At 41.7% G+C, this 9,511-nt stretch overlaps 2 protein-coding genes across 4 annotated transcripts; both read right to left on the reverse strand.

Moving 5' to 3' along the window:
- Window positions 1-2: 2 nt before the first annotated feature.
- Window positions 3-5,239, reverse strand: hoxa9b (homeobox A9b). Of its 3 annotated transcripts, XM_049584210.1 has the most exons (3): window positions 4,296-5,239; window positions 1,135-1,193; window positions 3-891 (listed from the first exon to the last, which is right to left on the reverse strand). In XM_049584210.1, the coding sequence occupies exons 1-3, from the start codon at window positions 4,810-4,812 to the stop codon at window positions 865-867; spliced, it is 603 nt and encodes a 200-aa protein (XP_049440167.1). In that variant the 5' UTR covers window positions 4,813-5,239; the 3' UTR covers window positions 3-864. The 3 variants fall into 3 exon arrangements, with proteins under 3 accessions (XP_049440167.1, XP_049440166.1, XP_049440165.1); XM_049584209.1 differs by having other exon boundaries at window positions 3-1,193; XM_049584208.1 differs by lacking the exons at window positions 3-891; window positions 1,135-1,193 and adding an exon at window positions 3,563-3,810.
- Window positions 5,240-6,798: 1,559 nt separating this feature from the next.
- hoxa10b (homeobox A10b) lies at window positions 6,799-9,250 on the reverse strand. The gene is made up of 2 exons (XM_049584202.1): window positions 8,452-9,250; window positions 6,799-7,485 (listed from the first exon to the last, which is right to left on the reverse strand). Exons 1-2 carry the CDS (start codon window positions 9,224-9,226, stop codon window positions 7,211-7,213), a joined length of 1,050 nt encoding a protein of 349 aa, XP_049440159.1. The 5' UTR covers window positions 9,227-9,250; the 3' UTR covers window positions 6,799-7,210.
- Window positions 9,251-9,511: the final 261 nt, after the last annotated feature.

The following is a 9,511-nucleotide window of genomic DNA, read 5'->3' on the forward strand; positions in this document are numbered from 1 at the left end:
GGTTGACAAAAATAATAATAATGCAGAAAAATGTATTAGGGAGTGTAATACGTTGATAGAAAAAACAAACTCCAATCTAAAAGAGTCTGTTTCCTTTGAAAACTACATTCATTTTCAAAATTCATACATGTTGTTCCAATGGTCTAATACAGTTCAAAAAATGAGTAAACATGAACAACTTTCTCCCCAAATCCCAAAACGAACTGGAGTGTTAATACTCCAATCTGTGATGTCATCAACAAAGTCTGGAGCTGCTCCATAGACAATGAACTGGTAAAGATAGATGACACTGAGAGCACCCAGAGGAATGTTCTGACTATGAGGGTACATTTTCCGTTTCAGAACTGAGAACACTACAATACAATAAAGATTATTTGGGTATGAAAAAGAAAATCAACATTTTGTGGGTCCACAAAATCAGCCTCCCATTCATTGCCAACGGAGCAGCTCCAGTCTTTATACTAGATGACATCACACATTTGAGACTTCTCTGGTTTCCAGCTTTGAGGGAGAGTAGCTTGTGTTCACAACTTTGATACACTTTCCCAGGCAGTGGGAATAACATATAGGAATTCCTAATTTAGGTGGTGTTCTCCTTTAATCTGAGGAGTAATCCCACTATCCACAACAACAGACTATAGCAGCAGTGAGGCTAAGTGGATGAAACAGGCTCTCCCATGTGCTCATGACTTTACTCCCCTGAACTTCTCCTCCAGAGTTCACTCGTGGCCTCCTCTGTCACCAGCGGTGTCATGAGGTTTGATGTATAGGGGTCCTGAGAGGTCACCGCAAATGGCATCCAAGCAACTTTCTGTTTTCCTGCAGCGCAGCTTCTCCACTGGTCTTAGCTATCCATCCAAACATTCATGTGGGATCAGACAGGAATGCCACCTACGCATAACACTATACTCATACATCACTGACAGATTGTGTAGTGTAATAGATATAGTAGCCATAAAGTAATGTCACTATTTCAGCATGCTTATCTTTACAGTTTTCCCCAAAAATGTATAACAGGCTTAATGAGCTGCATGTGGGTGACCTTTAGGGGTGAGTGAGGCGGGGAAAGGGTGAGGTTTAGGGGGGGGGTGTTGAAGGAAACCAGGAAGGGAGGGAAGGTTTGGGGTATCTCACACTTTGTAGGACCTCAAGTTCATCGCTCAGTTGGAGTCCAGTGAGGTCCTGTGCAGCTCCTGGAAAAAAGGGAAGTGATGACATGACTCTGGAAACTTGTGTGTGTGTGTTTGTCATCATGTCACCTCAGCCATGATCAACACAGCTCAAATTCTCTGTAGGTCCTTATATATATTTAAGTGTTCACAATGTATTGATTCCATAGATATAAAATAAGGTTTGCCTTTTTAAATCAATTTAATCTGTGATTCTTGAGTGTTTAGTGTAACATTCATTTCATAGCTTCTTCTAAGCCATTCAAAAGCATAACATAGCCATTTGATAAACAGTCACACTAAAATAAAACGTAAAGTACGTTAAGTACAGATTTTAAAGAGCACTTTATGTCATAATATAGCACCGGGAAATGAAACACAACACGCTGCAGGGTTAGATGTTTTGAAAGCGACACACTGCAGGTCTGAATGGAGTGGGGAGTGGTCTTGGTGTGCCGTGAACGCATCATCCAGTTTGAACATTGTTCTTCAGATGAGCCGCTGCCTCCACCTGCTGGCGGTCAGAGCACAGCAGCACCGCTACGTCCTTTATTTCCACAACCTATGAGCAGCACTCAGATCAGCACAGAGCTCTGACACCATCATCAGGACACAGTGTTTGTCCCACTTTAAGTTTTTGGTGTTTTTGTTTGTTTGTATTTTTTAAACATAATTGGTGTAGTTTTCTCCTTGTTCATCTGATAAAGCGATGCATGCTGTGTAATTTAATTTGGAAACTGTTTCAGTGTGTGGAGCATGTTGTTGTGTGAGTGTGTCTGTTGTCCTGACAGCTCTGTTGCTGCACAAAACAACAAACGGATGCTTCTGCACTGAGACAGACTAATTGTTGGTAGACGGTTGTAAAGTAATTAGACGTTTTAGGACAGACCCATCTGCAGCCCTGCCATTCCCTCCACCTCTCCACCTCTCGTGTGTGTGTGTGTGTGTGTGCTTCAGACCCATCTTGAAAACAATATCACATATTTGACTGTTTGCCCGAGCCTCATTAGAAATGCTGCTTTACTGCTGTCACTGAGCCTCTACATGCTTTGCTGTTTTCGTACCTTATAAACAGTCCAGGCTGTGGTTTACTACAGAGGGGCATCTAGTCTAGTTTGTGGGTTTGTGAGGCGTCCAAAGGCCGAGAATGTCCTGAAAAGTAATGCATATACATACATGCTGCGGTCCAGACAACAATATTGTGCAAAATAACTTAACACTCTTTTGTGACTTTGTATTTGAAATTGTTGCATCATTGTGTTGTTGGTTTGCTTCCTCAAGATACTCAATACAACGGATTTAATCTCTGTGAAACTTTTTTTATCTTTTCAGATTTAAAGTCCAAGAATATCCAAAAATATTTATCTAATTTCCATCCATATACTTTATATTTATTTCAACAGTATGCCTCGACTCTATAAAAAATAAAAAGTTATTGGCCATGTTACAATCAAATAAAGATTCCGCTCACATTTTTACAACAATATTATTGTAATATATAAATATTATTGTTAGAAAAGCAGCTTCATGCCAGTGAGGTTGGAAGCAAAGCCTTTTTGAGAGGAAAAAAAATATCTGTTCAGGCCTGGGAAGTTTTTATGTGGCTTATTTGGGCTGTTTGCGCCATAAAGCTTGGTGGTTACAAGCAAGAGAGGACGTAGTAATAGTGTGTTTTTACTGAAATAAAAACAAAGTTTTCAGTTTAGTCATTTGTAATGAAAAAAGTTGAAATATGAATATTTTTTGTCGAAATAGTTTTGAAATTTTGAAGGTAAAAAGAGCAGTGAATTGTGGAGGGAACATGCTAATAGTAGTTCTTAATGTAAAGTGTGTATTTTGCTAAAAATGTGCTAAAAAAATATGTGTTTTAATATTAAGCAAAAATGATAGCAAACAAATAAGCCATATAATTTTCTTATGTGCTAAACAAACTACTCTTTATTTTGGATGAAACCAGGAACGACGAGGTATTCGAAGTGTGCACAGTGTTTTCACAAATGGATCAAAAACCTAAAAGGTTAAAAAACATCTAAATTGCAAAAACTAAAATAACTTAATGCAAATAGGTAGCAGAAAGACATTCAGGTGGTCAATGACCAATTCATGCAAATAACAAATGGCCTATAGTTAATAACTATTCCTGTGCGCCAAGTACAAGACATCTACACTCTGACGAGACACTGTGTCCTCTCACAAACATGAAACACTGGATCTCACAGAGGAGAGAGAGAAAAAAACATCCAGCATCGTTTTTAACAACACAAACTTTACAACAACATGTGTAACAGGTCAGGAATATTAAAGACAGACCCCCCTCCCTTCTTCTTCCTCCCCCTCTTCCTCCTCCTCCTCCTCCTCCTCCTCCTCCTCCTTCTTCTAATCCACCATCAGTCCAATACCAGTTAACTGTCTCTCCGCCGGTCTTTGTTTTCTTTCTTCATCTTCATCCTGCGGTTCTGAAACCAGATTTTCACCTGTCTCTCGGTCAAACTCAGGACTCTCGCTACTTCATATCTACGATCCCGGGGGAGGTACATGTTAAAGAGAAACTCCTTTTCCAGTTCGAGGATTTGATGCTTTGTATATGGACAACGCTTTTTTCTGGTGGGCTTTGCGTGAAGCCAGTTGGACGATGGGTTATCTGGAAATAGGAGGGGGGGTCAAAACCATGAGACAGGAGAGTTAATCCTCTCAGAATAAGACTCAGAAACAAGAGTGGTGTATTGAATTTGCAGTTTGGGGATGGATATGCTTTTCCTGGCAGGATTAGGAATTATTTTGGTTTATTTTCACTGCATGAGGATTTGAGGATTGAGGATAGCAAATGCCTCACCAAATTCCTTTGATTTTTTGTGTGTAATTATGCAGTAAATTGTATCAATCACACTTAGGAATATGCATCCTATTTTAACAGAAGGTCATGTCACTTATAGCCATAAGGTTATTGTATCTCTTTGAGCTTAAACACTATTTAATATATAAATGTTGTACCCATTTTTGTACTAAACCAAACATGTGACATCCAAAACAATTCCTTCACATCCTCAAGCAATTAATGACACTTTTTAGTCATCCAAATCATGCCATAAAGTGACCAAAATAAAATAAAACCACTGCATCACTCACTTGCATCTATCTCCCTCTTGTCCTCTGCTGACGGGCTCTCCTCAGTAGCTTTAGACGCGGATGTGGTTTCACAGGGAATATCCGCAAGGGATGCTCCGTTTTCAATGTCAGACAAAAGAGGTGTGTGCGTCTCCAAAGTTGTGCATTCAGCACTCCCAATCAGGGGCTCGGGTTTGATCTCATAATGCATGGCTGTCGATGGTAATCCCGTCAAACACAGAGACGCAGACACCGGATCCAACGCCCAGGAGCGCGTAAACATGCCATCGCTGTCCCCGCTCGTGTAATGGTGATGTATATAGGTCGGAGCGGCTGTGTTCGGAGGGTGAGCCGAGATGGGACTCCACGATCCACCAAAAATAGAAGATTTCGCCTGCAAAGGGCAAGATTCCTGTCCGCCATATTCGGTGAGCATCGCCTGCTCCACCCCTGCAGTTGACTGGTATCTAGGTGCCATATCTTCCTGCTCGGGAAGAACAGGCGGCTCAACATAGTAACTCGCTCCCAACGTCGACATTATGAAAATGCAAAAGGAAAAAAAAACGCGTTAGAGTGTTGCAATGTTTAGAAAAAACAGATTCATTGCATATAATGTGCTGCTTTCCTGCACCAGCTAGGGGCTCAATGCGTCCAGCAAGTTGAACCTTGCCCAAGACTGGATAGGGCGCCCCAAACACGTGACCGTGGGACAGAACAATAAATAATAAATCAGCCTGCTGCTCAACTAAATGGCCACCATTTTCCCCACCATATTTTAATAGCAAGTCCCCGCGCCTTTATTGGGGAATATTTCGTTTTATAAGCAATAAACGTTATGATTTTTGTGAAGAGATCTCATGTAGGTGTAATCGGATATAGTTGTGATAAAAAGGAGCAGGAGTGTTACTTTAAAGCCACTATTTGTGAAATCACCTATCAACTTTCCCTCAGATAGTTTTACCTAACAGGATTATTTATTCTCCAAAATATAAAACTGATAGTAATTTAATGACCTCCATCTGTAAGCCTCACACTTTGGGAATGTATTTCTGCTTCTTGTTAGTGGCTTTTATTTAAAACATTTTTCAAGACATTTAAAATGAAATAGTCCAAGTTATTTTTTTAAAGCATTACTAGAGTTTACAATATCAAAACATATTAAGGGACATTTTCTAATATGCGCTCTGCTGTGTCTGCAGGGTTGTGCAGACACAGCTTTGAAGGCAATCTAAAACGGAAAGTGGGGTGAGGTTATTTGGGTGCTATATAACAGTCATTTTTATCACGGGCAATTGGGTTGTTTTTCTTAAGGTTACAACCTGGCTGTCTAAGCTAAATATCACCAATAAAGCTCAGCCTTTGTGTCCTTTCTCTGGCGCAAGCAGACGCATCCGGCATTTCCTACGGCGAGGCAACTGGCAGACTGCAATGATCATAACCGAGGCCTTGTCTGTCCTTTACTCCTCTCCTGGACACATACAAGCCCTAATCCTTTCATTTCCAAGCTTGAGTCTTTACTTCCGGCTGTTTGGATCACACAGAGAGGCTTAAAATCCTCTGCAGAGATAGTTTTAAATTACAGACATGGTGAAAACTTTGTATCTCTTGGATTAAATGTAACCAGACATAACAGAATGCAGCGTAATCATAAAAACTCACAAGACCAAAAACAGAAAAAAAAAATCATATTTAAAGTTGCTTTTACGCACAACAATAAAACACTTTATTGCACTTTTTGGAATAATAATGTTTTATGTGTTTGACGCAGTCTGCGCCAAATTATTAATAAACTCGACCAGTAATTAATAGTGATTCACTTTTCATGATGCGACGAGTTTTACTGAGGTAATCAAGGCAGTTTCGTGTTGTGGGAGAAATATAATAGCCCAACAACATGAGACTACCTAAACCACTCAACAGCACGCTCTCCTCTTCGGGGATATCTGTTAAGATGTGTTTTTAGTGTTTGCAGGGTGAAGAAATTATGTACTTTTCAGTATAAAAGGTGTAACAGAATTTAAGAAAACTGTAAAGGCGCAGAAGATAATATTTTAATCATGATCTGATGTGTGCGGCACTTCCCAAATTGTTTTGGACAGGACAGGCAGTCCAGATGCGTCGCTACCTTTACCTTAAAATTAAACATTTTACCATTTTAAAAATAGTGTTGTCTTCGTTTCTGCAAAAAGGACCCACTTTTTCCACGATTTAAAATATTTCTAAAATAATAATAATGTTAAAAAACAATGTTCCTCCACTCGGTGTGTGGTTTACATTTAAGTCTGATGTCAAGGACAAAAAGCAACGAAGTGTGCACAGCCGCCAGACACCTATTACAGGCCTAAACTATGAAGAACATCGCCCTCCACTACTGTAATAATATTTACTGTGCACAGAGCGGACCCTGTCCAAAACACAAAGGCATTAGCACCATGCACTGTACCTGTGCCAACTTTAAGATTTAAACAGCGCGCAGCTTCTAGTCTGTCCTGCTGAATGAAATAAGAAGTCTGCAGTTGCAGGGATGGTTTTATTAATTTGACCAGCAAAATGTGCAAATATTCATCAGACCTCTTGGGCTCCTTAGCTGTCACATAAAGGTCTACATGTAACTGTAACACAAGTATCCCAAGGGTTGGTCCAGCATGCAAATTCCAATGGTTCACTCAGGTTGACTATACAATATGTACAAGCCTGAAGCTCTGAAACATTGTGGTCACATTCTGAACAGTTTCAACACAACTTTACAAATGTAGCCATTTATAAATACATATCCACGACAAAAAATAAAACAGACGTGAAAATTAGAAAGAACAACAATCAATAAGTTAGCAGTAGGGTCCTATTTTCCATGGACATTCTCACAGTTGGGTTGGGAGGCTCTGCACAGGCGCCCTTGCCATGGATGGAGGAGGGCGCCAAAGACGCAGACAGTCTCAAGAGAAACTGAAGTTGCTGGAGAGCTCTCGGATCCTATTCTCCCGGCTCATTTTTTTCAGTTTCATCCTCCTGTTTTGGAACCAGATTTTGACTTGCCTGTCAGTGAGGTGCACACTGCGGCTGATCTCCAGACGACGCTCCCTAGTCAAGTACATGTTGAAGAGAAACTCCTTCTCCAGCTCCAGAGTCTGGTGCTTGGTGTAGGGGCAGCGCTTCTTTCGGCCACTCTTAGCTGTGAGCCAGTTGGCCGTGCTTTCCATTTTTCCATCCCCTGTGATGAAAATGAAACATTATATTAGGCAACAGGTGTGACAGAAAAACAGCACCATACCAGACGGGAATCTGTTTTAGAAATTATGAGCGTAAAAATTCAAAATCCAAAATAAAGAAAACCTGACATGCCAAATTAATAAAGGTGTGTTTTTAGTCTACAAGATTTGGTATTTAAATTCTACTGTTTCATCTGACACCTACTACACAGCCACACAGGATATAAATACCCGTATAATGACTGATTTTTGTGTTCTCTTTTATTTTTACTACCATTTTACGCACAGCTACCCATCTATGTGGATAACGCATACAGCTGCAATTCAGCAATTTACCAGAAACTGCTATTTGCCCCGTTAAGCAGCCTGTGGCCAACTGCACCTTTATTAAGACATAAAACCTAGTCTGCACAGTCTGCTGATATTACAGCAGGGCCTGTGCCTTTCAAGAGCGGGCAACTGACACCAGAATCCTGCACTAGACAAATGGACACTGGATCCTCCTTCGCTGTTGCTTTAAATAAAACACTAATGAAATCCTGATAATATTATAAAACACAAGAACAATTGATGTGCTTTTTAATCATCAAATGGTCACACAGTTGCATGTTAAAATAAATCCACGAGGCCTATTTGAATAGCATTGTAATATCGCACAACTACAGCAGCGTATTTGGGATCTAAAAGCAGCTAATAAAACACAATAGCTCTGCTCCTCGGCGCTGATTGGTGAAGTCACGTTCAATTTTACCTCATGCCCGATAAACCGGTAAATGCCCGTTAAATGCACACCTGTGAGTGGCTGACTGTTGACCTAAATAACAATACACGACTATCAGCATTCATGCATTCATCTGTGGTTAGAAATAATTGGGTAAAAAAACAATGGAAGTCTAAGAATTATACGCGCATGCCCCTTTATGTCGCCTGCTATCTCTGCAGCACAATCTCTACAATCGACTCTTCACCTTTGACGGGCTTTTCTGGACACTCCGCGCTGCAAGTCTCAGCGGGTTCAGGGGAAGATGAGCTTTCTGAGGAGAGGCGGCTGTCCTCCTCTCCGGCCGGGGCGCAGGGCGCAGGGACAGGCGCCTCCTCGTGGCTCTCCCTGCGCTCCGGCTCAGCAGAGGCAGTCTGAGGCTGAGAAGACTGGCTGTCCACGCGGGTAGGACGTTGCAGAGTAAATTGATTCATGTTTGGCTGGACATCATGGTAAAGCCTGGAGGACGCATATGTCTGAGACAGGCGGAAGTAGCCGGGGACTGGCAAAGATGTGCCGGTAACCGGGCATGATGCAGACGAGTAGGAAATGTCATCTACTGTTGCTCCTTTAGGGCATTTGTCAGACTCATAAAGGCAATAGGCGCTCTCCTCTTTTATATTCGGTGAGAATGAACACTGAGCCATATGCTGGCCGCTGGGCTGATCCACCCGGCAGGATCTCGACGTTTCCAGCCACGTTTCCATCCCCTGAACATACGGAGCAGAAGACGGGATCACGCTTTGGGTGCTTGGCTCGTTGCGCTTACCGATCCCCGGGAAACAAGAGCCACCGGAGAGTCCATATGAATATTCCGACGCCGGTGGCAAATACACCCCGTTACTCTGGTAATATGAACCGCTGTCGGTTCTCACGTTGATTAAGGAGTCCACGAAAAACGAATTTCCAGCTTGGTTGTTGGGGCATGTCATCGTTGTGGTATAATTTGACGGAGGATGAAGATAGCCCTTTCTGGCTGACATTTCTTGTGCAAAACATTGCTGAATAATTACTGATACTCACGCTTCTCACTGTAGCCTGCAGCCAATTAAAACACCAGGCGACTACAGACTCCTCCCAGTCCGAGCAGGCAGCTCCACTGTGTCGTATATTTTGTTTTAGGCTAAGTAAAGAGAAAACTGTGGGGGGAAAGTGGTGCATCAGATGGGTTTAGGTAAATTCTTTAAATCTCAGTTGAATCTCACATCCTGAGCCTGGATCCTGTAAGCCCAGGGCTGCCTGTGTGAACTTAACAACAACAACAACCC

Source organism: Epinephelus fuscoguttatus, linkage group LG8 (genome assembly GCF_011397635.1).
Source record: "Epinephelus fuscoguttatus linkage group LG8, E.fuscoguttatus.final_Chr_v1".
In the NCBI taxonomy this organism is placed as follows: Eukaryota; Metazoa; Chordata; class Actinopteri; order Perciformes; family Serranidae; genus Epinephelus; species Epinephelus fuscoguttatus.

Bases quoted from the DNA above. Each gene is read 5' to 3' on its own strand.
- hoxa9b (XM_049584208.1), bottom strand. From the start codon at position 4,812: ATGTCGACGTTGGGAGCGAGTTACTATGTTGAGCCGCCTGTTCTTCCC. The intron at 3,811-4,295 runs GTGAGTGATGCA...TCCTATTTCCAG, and splicing joins CAAGAGGGAGATAGATGCAA to ATAACCCATCGTCCAACTGG.
- hoxa10b (XM_049584202.1), bottom strand. From the start codon at position 9,226: ATGTCAGCCAGAAAGGGCTATCTTCATCCTCCGTCAAATTATACCACA. The intron at 7,486-8,451 runs GTGAAGAGTCGA...TTTTCATCACAG, and splicing joins TCCAGAAAAGCCCGTCAAAG to GGGATGGAAAAATGGAAAGC.